This window comes from Anguilla anguilla, chromosome 10 (assembly GCF_013347855.1).
Source record: "Anguilla anguilla isolate fAngAng1 chromosome 10, fAngAng1.pri, whole genome shotgun sequence".
NCBI classification, from domain to species: domain Eukaryota; kingdom Metazoa; phylum Chordata; class Actinopteri; order Anguilliformes; family Anguillidae; genus Anguilla; species Anguilla anguilla.
The window spans coordinates 11564099-11583180 of NC_049210.1; the positions used below are offsets into that span (position 1 = coordinate 11564099).

Sequence of the window (19082 nt, forward strand, 5' to 3'; positions counted from 1 at the left end):
CTCTCTCTCTCTCTCTCACCAACCCTTCATCCATCTGCCTTCTCTCCTGATCCCATCCAGAAGCGAACGATTACTATCCAGTAACTCACATCAACATAAGCAAGCCATCAGCAGCACGTCTACTCCGTTCAGCCCAGTACATATTACCCACAGTAAACGCGTACACCACCTGAATAACAAAGAGTTTAATAAATCACATGTATTTACTCTGGCTGGGTTTCTGCCCAGCTTCTTCAGTATTACCATAATGAGATGACAGCGTAAGGGTGGGAGATTTCAAAAGCCTGGCTGAAAAATACAAGCCACTTCGTCAAAACACATTCAGCTCAATTCTGTAAAGTAGGTGAAATAATAACAATAACAATTTTACTTGCATAGCACCTTTCACACAGTGAATTTGCAGCCCAGGAGCTGCACAGCATAGGTCAGAAATAGCAGCAAACTGCAGGTAAATGACAAATGCTGACTGTTGATAGAGGACAGGGCCAGACCCTCTGTATCCTCAGCACAGATCACCCTCCACAAACCCGGCCAGCCCTGTCTGTGGACAGGTCTCCCGCGTGTCAGATCCACAGCAGGGGGAAGAGGCCTGCGCTCGTACCACAGACACCTCCGGCGCCACCTGGACACAGGCTAGCGCTTTTAACAAGAAAAAAGGGAACAAAAAGCCCCAGTCTTAAAAGAGCCTTCCCTCTCAGGCCTGGCAGGGGTCCGCTATTCCGATAAGTGCGTCTCACGTTTCCGCTCTGCATTTTCGCTCTGTACACCCCCCCCGACACCCCCACACACACACACACACACACACACACACATACACACACAACGCCGCCTTGAACCTGGAGACGCTCCATGTGCGCTACCAGCACCGGGGCCTGGAGGACAATCCCCCATCATGAGTCCTCCGACAAGGACCTCGTAAACAGGCCGCGCCGTCGCCTCAGGACACCCTGTGACGCCCATTAACTGAGCGGCTACGGCTGCAGGACGCTGACACGGACCTTCTGTTTGCGGGCTAATTACTGCACTTTGTGCTTCACGCAGGGAGTTATAAAGCCAATTAAACAGAGTTAGCTGGTCATGAAAAACTCCCCCCGGATAATGCAGCTCCCCTTTAATGAATAGTGAATGAAACAATCCGGTTTGTTCCGCACGCGCTCATGTGATCTGGCAGAGATGGACGGTGAGGGATACAGCAGCCACCTGGATGCCAGACAGCCCTTCATCGCCCAATCAGAGGGCTGCTCTGCCTGGCAGGGGGGCCGGCGGGCCGGGGGTCTGGGAGCTGTGTGAAAGGGTCTCTGATTTCAGCAGCTGCGAGTCCAGCTGGATGTGCTGGACCACGCCCCCCACAACCCCCCCCCCCCCCCCGTCAACTTCCCCTACCGTTGTGTGGCCGTGAGCTGCAAGGTGTGTGCGTTCGAAGCCCCTGCTCTGCTAACGTTAGCATTGCAACAGTTTGCCTCTGGATGGGTTGACTTTCAGCATGCACACGTAGTACGTCGTTTTGGAGAAATGTGTCTGTATCGCGTACACGTAACGTAATTAATGGTTTTGTTTGGATAAGCGGGAAGACTGCGGTGGGGGACAGGACAGGTAAGCGCAGGAGGTGTCGAGACTGCGACCACACCCTCTCACCCCGGCTCCCCCTCACCTTGGTGCTGGCCACGCCGATCTCGGGCCCGGCGTTGATGTGCACTCCGCAGTCGGTCTCCCGGGAGATGGAGCTGCCCACGGTGTTGGTGACGCCCACCGTGAGGGCGCCCCTCTCCTTGCAGTACCGCAGGGCCATGAGGCTGTCCGCCGTCTCGCCTGCAGGGCACACGAGGGGTTAAATGGGGGCTTTTATTGCGGAAGAGCCCGGAACACGCCCGGACTATCGAGAAGGAGCAGCCTGAAAGAGGGCAGTTTCAGGCGTCGGAGTAAAGATGGCAACGCCGTGAGCTGGAAGCGGGCGCGGGCAGCGCTGGCAGAGGTGCCAGCGGGGACATGGGGGCAGGGAGTGAGACGGAGCTTTCGGTGACAGACTGGCAGGGACTTGCCATCATTTTTCGGGGGCCATCTGCAGAGTCTCCAATGGGCCTGCTGGATATTACAGTCCAACGGGAAAGGGGGTACAGCCAACTGGCACCAGCGCAGCGAGGGCCCAGGCACACACAAACACAAAGCACACTTTCCAAATGAAAGACAGAGAGGCAGTTTATATAAAAGCTTCTTTAGACCATGACTGTTGTGCTTTGGGCGTCTCTGCGCAGGGGGTGGAGCCGGGGGAAAGGAGCGGGATTAAGTGATGCGTGGGTCCATTTTACTCAGACCGGCCCGCAGGACCCGATTGGCTGCTGCAGATAATGCGTGCCCCCGAGCTCTGGTCTCTCTCACCTGATTGGCTGATGAAGAAGCAGACGTCGTCACGGAAAACGGGCGTGTTTCTGTCCAGGAAGTCGCTGGCCAGCTCCACCATGACGGGCAGCTCGGTCAGCTCCTCCAGCACCTGGCGAGTCTGGTGGGGGGGGGGGGGGGGGGGGACATTGACCAGTCATCTACTGCCCCCTGTGTTGTACACAGCAGTCACTTCCTATTCATTTCTCACACAGTTTCATTTCAGAAAAAGAGAGTTCAAACTGGGACAGAACGAAGCTTTCTGCTCTATTGGGGGCAGTGTTTATCCACATTGATGGAAACAGTGATCCAACTCAAATCCACATACTCAGAATATTCTGACAGCGCACCATCACACACACACACACACACACACACACACACACACGCGCGCGCAGCCAATCTAAGCGGATGAGACCCCCGTGTTCCCCTGCCCCAGGACACCCACCGCCACCCCGGCGTGGTAGCTGGTGCCGCAGGCGATGAGGATGAGACGCCGGCACCTCTGGATCTCCTTGATGTGATCCTTCAGCCCGCCCAGAATCACTGAGAGCACAGACACACAACACTCCTTTACCACCGGCAACCTGGGCACGTCTTCTGGACATTTGTGTGCTAATCTATGCTACAGGAACATCTTTACAAAGCCATTTCACACATGCACAAAATCTATACAATGACATCATAAATGGAACATTCCATTTTCTTCCACAATACGAGTGACCAATCAACTGATTGCACGTAATCAGTTTCTTCATGAAAAACAAATGAAGTCCTAATATATATTTACAGCACTGAAACAAGAGTTTGTGGTACAGGAAAAATAAAATAAGGCTTAAAAAAGGATAACAGTTACAGTACTGGTTTTAGCACGATTGACCTTATTTGTATTGGCGAAGTCGATTCAAACAGACATCAAAATAGCTATCTCACCGGTGTTATCATCAAAGTTGAGTCTCCCCCTCATGGTGTTGACTACAGACTCCGGCTGCTCGAATATCTCCTTCTGCATGAAGGAACTGTAGTTCCCTGTGGGGGAAACGCAAGGCTATCAGTGGGGCGACGTCTCAGCCAGCCAAACACAGGAGAACAATCCCATCCATTCCCCAGTAGCTATACCTAGAGAGCTCCAATTATTTACCATTGATAAACACATCAGCTATTCAAACTGGCTACGTACTTCTAGAAACTCTGTTTCAGATCACTTTGTTTGTTAGCCATGACAGACGTCCGCACCTCTAACGACCCAGGATTGTTGTTGAAAAAATTCCAAGGTAAATACAAGGGAATGTTAGGCAACAGGGTTTTTTGGACAGGGGGACTGGAGCCGAGCGATGACCTCACAGAGTGAAAACTAGGCCTTCTGGCGCTTTGGGGAAACAACTGTGCAAATTCGGGAATTTGAGCCTGCAAGAAGGGCAAATTAAGAAATAAACAGAATGAGGACAAAGCCTTTTGCAAGAGTTCTCCCCCCGATGCAAAAACAAACAGTGAAAAATAAAACAAAGTTCCCGCAGTTTCCAAGGAGAAGCCATTTGCCACAAATGAAATATGAGAAAGTGTCTGCAGCCTGCCTCTAATAGTAATTTAGGTCACACAAATTAAGTTACTTTACTGGAATCCCAGAGTGAAGCGTGGAAAGAGAGGAGGCTCAGATTGTTGATCCATGACAGAATCTCTCAAGGACGGCCTATTTGAAATATAACAGCGCCATCTGGTGGCGCACTCAATGTCACAAGCATCAACCACTGATTACCACAACTGGCAAAGACAACTGATTAGAGGAAAAAAATATTTTGTTCATAACAGTGACGCTCAGCTAAATATTGAGGATGATGTCCAAGAAGCACAGAATAAATAAGATGATGCAGTTATAAAATCTGTACCTCAAATTAGTCACAGTCTGATTTGCAGATGTAAGATCTGTTTTGGTGGTTTGGTTTAGTTTTACCGAAACCACACCCTCACTGTGATTATAAACCTTGGCTAGCTATCAGGCCAGAGGCACAGTCAGTCCCTCTCGCAGGAAACTCGTTTGTTCAAACAATCAATGGGAACGGTGAACGATGTAGCATATTGCCACTAATGGGGCATGGATATCTAAGCTTTGCGAGGGATGGATTTCTCCTGGATGACTGGAGCCCAGGATTTCAGTTCCATCTCTGCAGTGAGACGGTTCCCTGGGGATGTAGGCAACCCCACTGTGTGTGTGAGTGCCAGTTGGGGCCTACTGGGGTGCTCTGGGGCCAGCATTAGCACCGCTGCACTAGCATTAGCACCGGTGTTCTGAGCGTGTAATAATCTGCACTTACTGACTCCTGCGTACAGTCTGTCCCTGCCCAGAATTACAGGGCAAAGTAATGACCCATTTGCCCGTGCCAGTCTGTGCCGAGCAGACGCTCGCGGCAGACAGCCCCACGCTGCCGCCGCAGCTGGACAGCATGGGCACGACAGGTCAGGCGGTCACGCCTGCCGCAGGGCTCCGGCTACCATGGTTACCCTTCTCAAGGACAGGCGGGAAGAGCCAGGACAAACAAACAGAGGGCAGCACACTGAGGCGTGCGTGGGCCTGGGTGGATGTGTGTGTGCGTGTGTGTGTGTGTGTGTGTGTGTGTGTGTATGTGTGTTTCTGGGGATGCCAACTAGCAGTGGGACCGTTTTACTCATGTAAATGTAACCATATGGTTAATAAATATATTTCCTTTAAAATAATTGCCATGATGAAATCAATAGCCTGTCTCTTGCAGCACATTTATTCTCTGCAGGGCAAAGCAAGCTGCATATGCAGGGGTAGCTTACATAGTGTGGGAGACATTTTCTCCTGAGAGTATCATGTATTTGTGTTCTTAACAGTCACCTTCTCTCTTTCTAAATTGTTTCGGTTTGGAGCCGTTGTCAAGTGTAAGAGATGGAAGAGAACTTCATTTAGTGCCTTCATCTTTGAAAACACCTCATATTTTATTGGTGTCGTCCTCCATCCCGTGGAGTGCAGCACACACGAGAGGCTGCGAAAGTTTTAAAGCTAGATGTTTTGCAATCTTAGGCCTTGATTTTCCTAAAATGTAGCCTAGCTTTGCCTATTTGGATCACCATGTCCCAGAACAGTCAAATAAAATATTGATCAAACAATGTCAGTAGCCCATCAGTCTACTAAAGCGTGGCAATTACTGGATAGAAGATGAATAGCTATCAGGGGCTTATTCACTTATGCCTGTCCTGGTGCTCAGTGTGAAGTAAAGCTGGTGAAAATGCTCTGCAATGCCTTTAAGTGGCTCTGTGGCTGTAAAACAGGCTTTGGCACCCGGAAAACACTTGAGTAATTGCAAAAGGCAAATCAGCCATTTGTGAATAGAAATGTGGGAACAAGTGCCAGTGGCTTTTTAAACCTTCTTACAGATTTGAGCTTTGATACCCATGTAAATACGGCGTTTGCATTTTTGGGATCCGCGGCGGATTCTGGGACAAACCCCCTGCTGAGGTTAGGCGGGGGGGGGGGGGCGGAGGCGGCGCTACCTTTCATGATCTGCTGCAGCTCCATCTGCAGGGTCTGGATGGCGCGGGCGGGGTGGTCCCCGACCGTGCGCTTGATCCGGTGGATGGAGAGGCGCCCCTCCGTCACCGCCGCCACGTCGTCGTCCTCCAGGAAGATGACGCGGTTGGTGTGCTCGATCACGGCGCTGCCATGACAACGGACGCAACGCGGGACATTGAGGCAGTTGGCCGCGCAGAGCAGTGCATATGCGAATAAAAGAGACGTGCCGGTTTGTGCTTGTGTAACCATGCAAAAAGATGGAGTGGACGCTTAATTAAATGTTTTTATTACATCATTAGATTCTAACCACTTTTCTAATAAAGCTGCTATAACACACTGCAGCCTTTTCCTGCCAAGTAGCTGAAACTAAAAGTCTCGGTTTGGCTACTGTTTGAGCGAAAAATCTACTGGGAAAACAGAAAAGCTGCTGTCAGGTATGCTGGTCAGCCAGAAGGGGGCAGTCCTCAATACAAAACCAACACACCAATCGACATGGATGCGGAAGCCACTGAGTTTCAGGCGAGATGTTAAGCCAAGGCCATTACGCACTGCGGTCATTAAAGATCACATGACCCTGGTCAAAAGAGGAAGTCATTGACAGTCTCAATACGGTCAGTCAGTTAAACCCCTTACCCCTGCTGTTTGTCTGCTGCCCCAGGTCATCAGTGTAAATGAACAACGAGTTCTCACCCAGCCTTACTGGTTAATCATTAACAGTAAGAGTTTAAGTGTCTGGGTCTGGCTGAATACCGCGCAGAAGGAGTGGGTTTAGGTGCTTGTCACAGACCTGGCATCGGAGGCAAAGTAGTACTCCACAGCCTTCTCGTCCACAGGGAAGAGGCAGGTGTCCTGGTCCATGCGGGGCATGCAGGGCTTCTTGTCTTTACCAGCTGTGGGGGGGGGGGGGGGGAGACCATAGAAGAGAGCTAAGTGTTCCTCCACCCCTAAAACACACTACGGTACTGATGTGGACGTCCGTCACAGCTGTGACTTACATGAACGGTACAGGACAGGAATGTGGTCCGTAGACAGCTTGTGGTCACTGCGCACTCCTATGAGCAAGGGACCACCTCTCCTATAAGCACGAGCACACGTACATGTTAGGACGTTTTTGTAAAAGTTACAATAACCTTCCCCTCTCCTACTTAAACACTCACCGAACCAGCTCTCAAACTGTCCCCAAACAAGCAAAAGTAAATGCCAGAACATATTTCTGCTTTCGACTGAGACTTCATTTGCTAACTACATTCAACGCCAATAAAATTGCTTTTCTGAGTAGAGCCAAGATTGGCTTAAAATCAAAAAGTAAACCAAGCAGCTCTCCCCCCCCCCCCCCCTATCATTAGCACTGGATACCTGGTGCCCACAGCCTCTGCTGGGTAATGGACGCTTTTGAAGACCAGGGCGAAGGCTCCTTCCTAAAAGAGAGAGTGAGCGCGATTGAGACCTCAGCCCGGTGACACCCGTGGGAGACTCTCAGGTGACGGCAGTGAGGACAGAGGCCTACCAGCTGCTGGGTGACTCGCTCCACCAGGGTGGCGAAGCTGATGTCATCGCTCTCCCGGTTGTCGTACATGTACTTCACCAGCTTGGCGATGGTCTCGGTGTCGGTCTCGGATTCAAACTCGTAGCCTTTGCTCTCCTGTGGGGGAGACGTGGGGGGGGGGGGGGGGGGGGGGATAATGAACGTTTAGAGTTCTCCCAGTCACCGTCAACATCGTTCCCACCTAACACAGCCATTGTCTTCAAAGCCCTGGGGCAGATCTTGACAAGTAATTTATAGCTATCCTTGCAGAAGCAGTTACTCTTCCTCTAGTGTCTGATGCACTCCTGATAACACAAAAGGAAACTGAAGTTTCGTTCTCACCAGGAATTTCCTCAGGTCTTTGTAGTTGGTGATGATTCCATTGTGAATAACAATGAACTCTGTAACAGAGAAAAATGACAAAAAAATTATAAATATTGCAGCAGTTCAGATGACATCGGAAAGACCCTCTGGTTGGCACCACGAGATACATTATTTCTAATCTATTCATCAAATTATTATCAATCTGACTGTGCCGCATCCTGCGGTAAGCCTCTCTGCATTATTGGCTCTGTAGGAAATGTGATTTTGAGCCGGAGCCATTCCGGCTCCCGCTGTGTACAGTGCAGCGTGGGCCGAGGACGCGGGTTCTGACCGTTGCTCTTGTCGGACCGCTGCGGGTGGCTGTTGACTGGGCTGGGGACGCCGTGGGTGGCCCAGCGGGTGTGGGCGATGCCCAGGTGAACGTCAAACTCCACGTCCAGGTCAATGTCCTGCTGCTCTGGAAACGAGGTTAAAGGTCAGACGCGGGGGAACAGAGAGCGATGCACTGCAGCTCCCCGTGCGAGTGCACACACCACTGACACAGAACAGCAACGCAACCAAACACAGGTTAAAATGGAGCGGTGTTGGAACACTGGGTTTGAAACAGGAAAGCAACTTGCCAATATCATTTAAATATTTATGTCCTAACCATAATCGATTAAGTGCCAGGAAATGGACTAGAACAAACATGGCTGAACTACCACACACACACACACACACTTACTGTGGATCTCCTCATCGAGAGCCTTCACTTTGCCCCTCTGCTTGATCAGCTGGATAGATCTGGAATTGGTCTCCCAGTCCTTGCTGTTCCCTCCATCAATCCCCACACCTAAGACAGAGGCCCCGAGTTTACTCTCACCGCCAAGGCCACAGAGACACAGGCAGACAACACACCGATAAGCCTGCAGACACAGTCAGACATTCACGGCTCATGGTTAGAGCGAGCCAGTCTACGCAGCGATGCGCGTCGCGCACAGAGACGGCAGCCCGGCGGCACGAACCCCCCCCCCCCCGGCCGACCGCAGGCTCTCACCGGCCGAGTCGTAGCCGCGGTACTCCAGGCGCTGCAGTCCTTTGAGAAGGATCTCCAGGATCTCGCGGCGAGTCCGCGGCACATGGTAATTCAGGTAGGCAAAGATTCCTTGGGAAAGGGATGGGAGAGGAGGAAAAAAAAATGCCGATTTAAAAACCCAGAATAAAGGACCTATTTCAATTTGGGAAAACCGGATCCACAGATACATACAATGCACCGTCTGTCTATTATCAGGGTGTCCAATGCAAACCACCACACCACAGTGAATCACATGAGTTAATTTGTCTATTACATTCCATATTATGACATTATTACATAAAAAGCAGTCAGCCAGCAAAAAAAAAAACCTACAAATTATATCTCCAATCAGAACTGAGCCCAGCGACATGTCTGGGCTCACTCAGCACCCTGCCTGAAGGTCAGAACCATGCCGTCACACCAGTTAAAACACCGCAGGGGCACAGTGACTTCCAATGACAGATAACAGAAAAAAACTGAAATAAAAGAGCTTAAAGAAATGATAAGCATCAGACTCCATTACTCTGACTTGGGGACAGGGGGGGTGGTGGGGTTCTTATTGTACCAGTTAAACCAGTCACGCAGAAGTTAGGCAAGCAGTGTACACAACAAACACCTGCATCTTCCTGAGGGAGAGGCCTTGACATATAAAATGTACGAAAAAAAGAGAAAGACAAACTGACGATATGTAAAGTTCCCTGGGGATATTTTTTTACAACGGAGCCAGAGAACCCATGAGGAAGTATCATTTCTGAAGCCCTGAAAGTGCATGACATCTACATAGTGCTGACACCACTGCACAATTAGAGAAAAGGGATTTGAAGCACACACAGATTAAAACCCCCATTAAAAACACGTGTACTCTCGTGACTTTTCACCATGGGATCAAAGTAAGCTTAATGACGTGTTCATCTATACAGGCTCAAAAGTAAATTATGAAAAACCATAAAATTCATCAAATATTAGTGGCAAGATTCTCAGTATTCTCCATTCACAATTCTCATCAGAATTATTTTTCCAAACTGTTAAACCATATTTGCCTGATTTCCATCGCAAAAGATTTTATTTGCCTCATTCCAGAGCCTTTCACTAAGATAAGCTTACGATAAGATAGCTCTACTAACAACCTATTTGAAAGGCTGAAAAACTACCCATTCCAGTATAAAGGTACATGAATAAACTGCACCTCTACTGGCACAGCGAATGATGCCATTGAACTGTACTCAAGAACTCAGTAAGTGGAACTATTACGCTCCCCGTAACCAGGGAGAGAGAGCAAACTAAAGAGCAAACATAGAGGCATAAAAAAGAGGGCACTGCAGAACCGAAGTGTGGAGCGTGGCTGAGGTACTGACAGCTGTCAACAGTTCAAAGTGAATTGGACACACCGCTGATTCTGTGGCATGCAAATACCAGGCCTGGTACACAACAGTGTTGCAGGACTCTCTCCAAGGCAAGCGGTTCCAAACCTTGTACCTGTACCGCCCAGTAAGTTTTCACTCAAATACAAACAAATCACAATCAACAATCAACAGCTAGAGATCCTATTGAGCTACTGATTAGTATAAAGAGGTCTGCCAAATTAGGGTTGAAATGAAGACCAACAGGACTGTTGAACTCCAGGAACAGAGATGGGAACAACTGCTCTAAGGCATGTGGAGGGGAGGAGCATCCCAAATTTTCTTCCTCACTATCTCAAGCAAATGAGGAAGAGGCTTTAAGCCCCTTTCTTGGCTTTAAATACACCTCTCAGCCAAATCAAATGCACCAGATAGGTGAAAAATAACATGGAAGGACAATCTCAAGGGTGTGAGGTGTAGTCCCCATTTTTAGAAGGGCGGGGAGGCAACTCACAGAGGCCCCATTGACAGCAGCTGGACTGGCAGGAGGCTGAGGGCTTGGGATGTGTGGGCAAGCAAAGGTGCATGCAAACAAGGCCCTCCTTTGTACAAAACTAGGGACAGATGAGGACGGAGGAGAGGAAAAGCAAGAGAGGGTGTAGTCTGGCCCAGTACACCCATTTGCATGAATTTAGGTCCTGCATCTGATAAAGACACACAGAACTCCTTCTAAATGGGCATGGGAGGGATGAGCAGTTATTTTTGGCTGGCCTGGTGCTTGTCCTCTTGCTCATACAGAGTAGCACTGTTTCTCCTTATCAGGCAAAATAGCTCACTTCTCCTGATAGTAAAATTCCATTAGCAGAGTAGCTAAGTGCTCACACATCTGCTGAATTAACAAGGATAATGATTGCCCCAAGCACCCCCACATATGCATTCCCTTTTTGTGCCCCACTACGTGACATGCAACTCATCTCGGCTGCCCAATCATGTTCCTGAAGATCTATCATCCTGTAGGTTTTCACTCCAACCCTAACAAAGTAAACCTTATTGAACAACTAGACATCAAGTTGAACGGCTAATTAGTAATATCCAGTGTGCCAAATTAAGGTTGGAATGAAAACCTACAGGACGGTAGGTCTCCAAGAACAGGATTGGGCAGCCTTGAACTAGCTGCACAGTCAGCAGTAAAAAGTTACAGGCAGGAGAGCCAATGGATCCAGTCCTGTCAGTTGTACTCACTGCATAAGATTTGAAACTTACAAATCAGACAGCATCAAGTGCAGCCTGTTTCTCCCACACACACACACACACAAACCCTGCAGGGCACACACACACAAAAAAGTGTCGCATCACAGCTGTTGTTGCGTAACCTGAAAGCAGGTGTAAGCATATTTGGTTAAACACAGTGCAAATCCAGGCACAAATACCTTGTGTTACCAAGTGGCTTTTATGAACCTAAGGGCTGTGCAGTATTCTGGGTAAACTACTTTAAGCTTGACTGTATGGAAGGACAGTGCACATTTACTGAAATAAATAGGCTACATTGACCTACACCTAGGTATATATGAAACATTTCACAATCAAAATTTCAAAACACTGGTTGTACCCAATTTATTACCACCAAGACCCACTTTATCACACAATTTACTTCGTAAAGAAAGTGACGTGTCAGAAAGAACCCTTAGTGCCAAATCTGCGGGAAAAGCATGGGATTAGGCTATATGTCAACTCCTTTGTGGCCCGTTAAAAGAGATGCACAGGCATTGCATGCAATCCCGCTCAACTTTTGGCAACCCATATCGACCACAATGCGAGCTGTGTCATACACATCCAGGAAATCATCATGAGAATATGGAAAATACCATTGTTGGAAACAGCAAAAAACAATCTAAACCCCCACCCCCACTCACTCCTCCATCGGCAATAACGCCAGCAACAGTTAGCGAAACATATTTTATGTAACACGTCAGCTAGGTAACTTTTAGCAGGCTAATTAACGTTACCTGCGCCCGGTACCCCGGAATGAATGACAAACTGACTAACCAGCCACAGCAACAATGGTATCTTAATAACAGGGCCGATTTTAAAGAATGGAAACATAAGAGACAAAACAGACAGGACAACCTTCCATGTTTGCAGCTACATGTGATACAGTATTGCCTGGTCCTTCAGATGCTAACATTAGTTAACTGACGCGCAACGTAAGTTCACAAATTCAGAGGTGATGAAGAAAGCAAGAAACCGCTTGCAGTTCGCTATCTAGCGCTGGCTAATATAGCACGCTAACACCCTGTGAAATTCTGGGTAACGGGATAGCTCTTTCCCTTATTACAATGCCATTTGTTTAGCCAGAGTACATTTTACAAATGTTGTATGTATTTTCTAACAATATAGCTGCACACCTACATAAAATCATGTACAGAACGTCCAAAGTATGATTTTATAACATTTACTTACCACACATGTCTGCATTCGCTGCCAGTAGTCCAGTTCCTCCTTAGAATGACTGTAGTGTACAAAACCCGCCCCTTTCAAGTTCTATTGGACGACCGCCAGGGCACACCTCCCAAAGCTTCTCCAATTGGTGAGAAGACTGTCAATCTCGTCACTACCTGTCGACGAAGTCAATACAGACGTGGCAGCAGGATGCAGAGATCCGGCGTCGTGCAGTAATCATGGAGGGGGAGGGAAAGGGCGAAATAAAGGGAGGGGAGTACCTCCCCAGCTGAATATGACTTTTGTAGAGCGAAATTACCACATCATTACATTTCCAGAACGTTCTGACAAGACATGAACAGAGAATGCCTTGTGCATGTATCCTGCCCTGACTAAAAACCATTAACATCTGAAAGCAGAATGTATTACATATGTATTACATGAAAAGGACTTGTCATTACAAATATTTGCAACAGACCAACAGAATTTAAAAAAATCGGTTGTCTACAAAGTAATTCAGAGAGGGATGACAGACTGAAGGACGGGGAGTGCAAGTGCATTAAAGCTTAGTACTTACACTTTCCTGTTCTCATTTCTCACTGGCTTCCACAATGTTTCATCCAAATAAATCAGAACTTGCAGCTGTGTCCCAGTTTCACTCCACAGACCAGAAGCCTATTTTTACCGCTTCTGCCATAATTCCTTTGTATCAGTAGCTGTGTCACAATATGAGATTTGAGACAGGCAGAGAAATCACCCCAAAATACTTAAGATTTTTAAAATTTTATTACAGAATTGTTAAATCAGTTAAATATCATTTTAAATAAATGCATTTATACATTTGCACTTCAAGCCTGAAAATATCTATACAACAGCAGTCATTCACGTTTTTTGGGCCTTTATTTCAATAATCAGCCAATGAAGGCCTTGAGAATAAGGTGTGGACTCCCTAGCCAATCAATTACTTAATCACTGGAGCTGAAACCAGTAGACACTGTAGCCTTCCAGGATTGGAGTTTGGCACCCCTGGTCTAACTGGAACTTAAGGTAGACCTAAGCAGCAAGAGTAAGAGGAAGCCAGAAGTTACAGACAGAAGGAAAGACATCACTATTCAGAGGAAAACATTTAACTCCTCAGCTTTTTCTAAAATTAATTTCAACAGCCAAAACCTCTTATATCAGGTACAACCAAGGCAGGGTTAATTGGGCCTTCAAATGGATCATGCTCAGTTTACAGAGTTGAGGGTTTCGATATAATTATGCCAAATAATATATGACCATAACAACTCTAATACCACACACCCCTAAAACACACATAAACCAGACAGCATGTTCTTTGCAGCCAAAAAAATAACAGGGATTCACTGAAGCAGTACATCTGTGATGATTATAGGTGTAAAATAATCAGGGAAATAGGACTCGGCAGGGGGAGACAGACAAACAGGGAAACCCTAAGGAAAATGGGCAGGCAGTACTTATATTGTTATCAGTGCATTTACCTCCTCTCGGATCAATTCATGCTTTGAAAAGCATTTCCAGTGACCACTCAAATTTAAATCTGTCTGCTTTTCAGGCAAGCCCATCATATGGTTAAGACAGGTTTCTGTGTTTAAAAGACAAAGATTTTCTTTATTTTATTAGTTTAGTTTTTTTTTATTTTTACATTATTTACATGATATTGTACACACAAGTGCAGGCACATGTTTTATCAGGATCAAAATTTCTACTGACTTTGCTTATTCCACTGAGAGGAGTAAAGGTTGTTTTTTTCTCAGGGATATTTTATCTTTCAAACAGTCAATCCAAAATAAGCACAAATGTTTCATTTTTACCACCAGCTGCCACTAATGACTGGCGAACACAGGGTGCAGAAATGATTGAAATGAGAGGAATCTACTATCCACTAATCCCAGGCCAGTCTGAGAACCAGCAACTTATTGGATACCATCATGGAGTGCAGGGATTGAACCTTATGTGAGGTTTCCTTTAAAGTAATAGCCTTAGTTACCCACCAGGCCTTCTCTCAAAGCGCTCTGTAATTCTTCTCTGCCTTTAATGCACACTCATGCTGTAAATGTGATAAGGATGACGATGGAAACCACAGAAGACGACGTGGAATGTGTGGGTCTGCTGACGCTGCATGCCCCTGATCTCAGGTCTGCGCACCCACAACCTCGTCTTCATCCTTCACCTGGATTAACAGAAACAGGGCACAAGAGGAGGGTAAGTTCTGACTGTCTTGTGTGTATACAATGTATATAAATGTGTGCATGGGCTCCAAGTTAACATTCCACCCTGAAGCTGAACAGAATACCTGTTCTAAATGAATTCTCTACACAGATGAACACAAAGAGAATGTTAGTTGTGCATCCTGTGAGGCGCACTCGATAACATGCATGTACAGCATACATTTTTCCCTGTTAAAAAACAATATGGAAACCAATACGAAGCTCAAAACCAAGTTAAACCTGAAGTCTAACTAGCAGGTGGTGTGTCAGTAGCCAGTGCAAGGCCCCCCACCTGCTCCACGCTCTCCACCTCAGGGACGTAGAACTGCAGCATGTTCTGGATGCCGCTCTTCAGCGTGACGATGGAGCTTGGGCAGCTGGTGCAGGAGCCCTGCAGCTTCAGCTTCACCACGCCGTCCTCGAAGCCCCGGTACACCACGTCGCCCCCGTCCTCCTGCACCGTGGGCCTGCGGGTGAGCAGATGGGGGGGGGGCGTGAGGAGGGGTACAGGAACAAACCTTTCCAAACATCCGCAAGAGAATGTCTCCAATAGTCTAACCTGATGCGGGTATCCAGGAGTTCCTTGATCATGGCCACTACCTCATCATCATCTTCCGAGGGAGCTGAAGAGGCACACATTGGGTTGACATCATCACAAGTTGTAAAGGGTTTTTTGTAGGACATTTCCTATGAACGTGACCTGCATAAAATATCCATTCACACTCATTCACAGCCTACAGTGGGGTGACGGTCACCTGTATCTGCCTGTGGAGTGTCCTCATTGATGACTGGCAGCCCTGAAGTGAAAAAGTCCATGATAGCAGCGAAGACATCAGGCTTGATCACCTTCCACTCCAGATCTGTGTCCACCTGCAGAAAGACAGAAGCACTGCTTTACAGCTGAAAGAGAGGACTCATCTTTCCTTTCTCCCCTATATGGCTTACATATGACAGCCATTAATGGAGGATCTTGGCCAATATTAACAGCAGCCACTGGGAAGTTGGTGCTGTTAATATTACCTCTATCTCTCTGCTTAATTTCTGAACAGATCCATTCTGTTACCTTGGTGATGGTGATAAAGTCTGGGCCCAAAAAGACGCCTTTGACACCATCAATTCTAAAAAGCTGCCTAAATGGAGAAAATGACAGAAAGAGAAACATAGTGCATGTTATTTGATCAAGCAAGCGCTCAGGTGAAGAAAACCATGCCTAACATTTTACCGCTCTGCTAAATTAAATATCTGGGATATTTAAATATAGTGAAGTGTGATGTGACCATGCAATGCTTGATATACCAGCAAGCACTTCCAGTTTTCATTACCATCTGATTACACGGGCCACCGCTTGTACAGTAAAATGTGTGTTTGGTCATCAAAAGATTCAGTTTTACCCTGGTTACAAATACCAGATTGTAGGGGGGGAGTGTAGTGATTACAATTCCCCTTCCAATAAAACCCACAGGACTTGTGGGCTAGTCCTTATTTACCCACCACAAGACAGCCACAGAGGAATATAGTGTAAAATGGACACTGCTGGATGCCATCATTTTGTTTACATAAATATGAAAATGCACACAATGAACAACACATTCCAATGATGCAAAGTCAATACATGACACAGCCAGCAAAATGTGAAATAGAAAGAAAAAATTATTTAAATGACACGTAGCAAGGATATAAGCCTTTATGAAACATTTAGACATGGGATAGAAAGCTAATACCAGCCAGCAAGCCAATAGCCGACTAAATCATTGTTAATTGCTGTGGCTATTATGTACAAGTTTCAAAGTAACACAAGTGGGGTGGAAATAACAAAGCAAGCCAACTAAACGTAATCATTGTAACAACACAGATCACTAACATTTTGTTATCTACAGCTTCTGAAATAGTGGTAATAAAAATGGTCAAAGCTTAATTTAGCTTTAGTTACTTTTCTAAGCTAATGTTTTCAAACAAGCTACTTACAGGAAACGCACTAAACATCATCCAACTTCACTTGTTATCTATTTCACCATCTACATGGTACCTTTGGCTTTCAGATTATAAAAAAAAAACTCCTTAGAACTGGGGATTAAATTTCCATTCTCCTTATTCAGCAGGGCTTTCATCCACCAGCAAGGCAGGTATTTATAATGACTGGCGTACTTAAAGGTTTTATATACCTTGCTAAAGGAGAGCAGTATGCGTCTCGAGGTGCAGCAAAGTCCATCGTTCCAACCTCCAGCACCATGCGACCGGGTAAGAACTTCAGGCTGTTGGGATTTGGAGTGTCTTGGGTCTGAATGAACATGCTCCTAACTGCAGAAAACAGGCAGGGCAAAAACGCAAAATCCAGTATTCTTAAAAGTTTCTTAAAACTGGCATCCACTCAGCATGTATCAGTGCTGAACGGTATCACTTTGGCTACCTGTCCAACTGGAATATGAATAAAGGAAGTGCATTAGCGCAGTATTAGTACCTGGAATGTGCAGGGGTGTTGAGTGAGGCCATCTCTTATTGATGCCTGTGACATTTGTAGTCCAGTGCAGCCCTGCACCTTGGCACCTTAGCACAGATGAACGAGCGAGTCTGCAAATAATTTAATATGCCATTTAAACTGTTAAGTATACAATAAGTCATTTGTTTTTACAAATATTTTTCAATTCTGTACATGGAGAACAAAGAACACACAATGACAAGGTCTCCCACTTCGAGACCTAAAGTATTACAAAAAATTTTTCACGATTCCCCACACTATTGTTCAACCCCTGATGCTCAACAAATTCGCTTGCTCTATGTGAATCGTCATGTGTATACAAATGGTCAAGAATGGCTAGGCCATCAGCTGGTCTATTGTGGCTAGCTTCACGCTCCTATCTTATGGGGATAACTTACTCATCAAAAAACTATTCTAAGAACTTGATAGCAACCCAGAACTGTTGAGGTATTGTCCAGGAGGCTAACAGTTGGCATACAAGCACAATTAAATAAAAATAGCTTTCTATATAAAACCATACAGCCGAGCGAGTTAGATAAGCAAGCTAGAAAGCGTTTGTAGCCAACGCTAGCGAATAAAACATGCAAATGGACAATTACATACCCTTTAACTTCTTTGTAAAACTTTCCAGAACCTTAAGCATCTCCAGAAATACCAGCTAGTCCAAGAGTTTCCAGTTGTTTAAATTAATAGCGCTAGGCAGCAAGCGAGCTTACAATTTTTTTTTACAACCGCTACACAAATAAACACGACGCCATGAGCGTACAGACAAGTATGGACAACACGCTTGTTAGCTAGCAGGAAAGCTGAAATGCAATGTTAGCTACATGTTTATGCTAGCTATCCGTTGAACTTGAACTCACAACAGTTATGAAAAATGACAAGCTAGTAAGCAATTCACTGAGCTAAATCACTCTAAATGTGAGTAACCACCACAAGTACGGCCAAATGCATGTACAGTACCTTAAAAGCATATAAACTTACCTCGCTGACTTAACGGCACACAAATTAAATAATCGGCCCAAACGACAGTAAGACGCCATGTTTGTGAGGGGGGGAAATGACGTAAGATCTGTTTCGGATGTGGGGCGGAAGCAAAAACGTGAACTCTGACCAATGACAACGTACGGGTCATCACCGTGTCGGCTTGTGACGGACTTTTTGGACAAAATGCGATTTTTACCACGGACATACAAAACTTGAAGTGGTCGAATATCACCAGAAACACACAATTGCATGCTAGACTATCACAATGTGCCATAGTACATATTTTAATATGCTACACAATTTATGATGATAGTATTTCTAACGTTAAAAAAAAACTGCCCTACCTTGTTATGATGAAAACTTGGGAGACTGGAAAGTCAGCCGTTGTATATGGGCAGGTGGCAATCCTAAAACAGGCATCGATGCGGCATTTCGTGTTTGAGATTTAATAGTGTTCATGACCGAAACCCCGCTCACAGCTGCAGGTGTCTGGGCTTAATGTGAGCAGGAGTATTGCAAGTTTGCTCACTTCATTGTACTCCTCGCTGTTCTCAAACAGATTGCAATGTATATTGTCATAGGAAAAAAGAAACTTTTTTTCCCCAATCATTTTTTTTTTTTTTTGCCACATAGACATAGACAAGTCTTGCCACAGACACGTTTGTCCGTGTACGGACACGTTGATGACCCCTGGTTTATTGGCCTAAGTTACTGAAGAAATCTGGGATAGGGTATATAAAGTACCTATTTTAACCTTCAATTTTTAGGCGAAGGTTTAATTTCAGCATAGAGGAGATACAC

The 19082-nt window shown here is 46.2% G+C and overlaps 2 protein-coding genes across 3 annotated transcripts in view; both read right to left on the minus strand.

Annotated features, from left to right (window-relative positions):
- The window catches only part of LOC118206222 (glutamine--fructose-6-phosphate aminotransferase [isomerizing] 1), a 23754-nt gene extending 11051 nt beyond the window's left edge, over positions 1-12703 (minus strand). Inside the window, exons 1-14 of the mRNA XM_035378588.1 lie at positions 12612-12703; positions 8794-8901; positions 8482-8589; positions 8089-8214; positions 7776-7834; positions 7416-7550; positions 7265-7326; positions 6904-6983; positions 6696-6798; positions 5890-6053; positions 3310-3405; positions 2825-2922; positions 2377-2497; positions 1652-1809 (exon numbers count right to left, since the gene is read on the minus strand). Of these exons, the coding sequence (XP_035234479.1) occupies positions 1652-1809; positions 2377-2497; positions 2825-2922; positions 3310-3405; positions 5890-6053; positions 6696-6798; positions 6904-6983; positions 7265-7326; positions 7416-7550; positions 7776-7834; positions 8089-8214; positions 8482-8589; positions 8794-8901; positions 12612-12618 (1425 nt within the window). The 5' untranslated portion in view covers positions 12619-12703. The remainder of the gene's footprint in view (positions 1-1651; positions 1810-2376; positions 2498-2824; positions 2923-3309; positions 3406-5889; positions 6054-6695; positions 6799-6903; positions 6984-7264; positions 7327-7415; positions 7551-7775; positions 7835-8088; positions 8215-8481; positions 8590-8793; positions 8902-12611) is intronic.
- Positions 12704-13357: 654 nt separating this feature from the next.
- nfu1 (NFU1 iron-sulfur cluster scaffold homolog (S. cerevisiae)) lies at positions 13358-18383 on the minus strand. 2 transcript variants are annotated; one of them, XM_035378589.1, is made up of 8 exons: positions 18279-18383; positions 17277-17386; positions 16981-17116; positions 15882-15948; positions 15574-15688; positions 15378-15441; positions 15111-15285; positions 13358-14781 (listed from the first exon to the last, which is right to left on the minus strand). In XM_035378589.1, the coding sequence occupies exons 1-8, from the start codon at positions 18335-18337 to the stop codon at positions 14743-14745; spliced, it is 765 nt and encodes a 254-aa protein (XP_035234480.1). In that variant the 5' UTR covers positions 18338-18383; the 3' UTR covers positions 13358-14742. The 2 variants fall into 2 exon arrangements, with proteins under 2 accessions (XP_035234480.1, XP_035234481.1); XM_035378590.1 differs by lacking the exon at positions 18279-18383 and adding an exon at positions 17898-18047.
- Between the last annotated feature and the right edge of the window lie 699 nt (positions 18384-19082).

Excerpts from the sequence above, each read along its gene's own strand:
- nfu1 (XM_035378589.1), bottom strand. The coding sequence starts at position 18,337 with ATGGCGTCTTACTGTCGTTTGGGCCGATTATTTAATTTGTGTGCCGTT. Across the intron at positions 15,689-15,881 it reads ACTTTATCACCATCACCAAG|GTGGACACAGATCTGGAGTG; the intron begins GTAACAGAATGG and ends GTCTTTCTGCAG. Across the intron at positions 14,782-15,110 it reads AGGTGGAGAGCGTGGAGCAG|GTGAAGGATGAAGACGAGGT; the intron begins GTGGGGGGCCTT and ends CTGTTAATCCAG.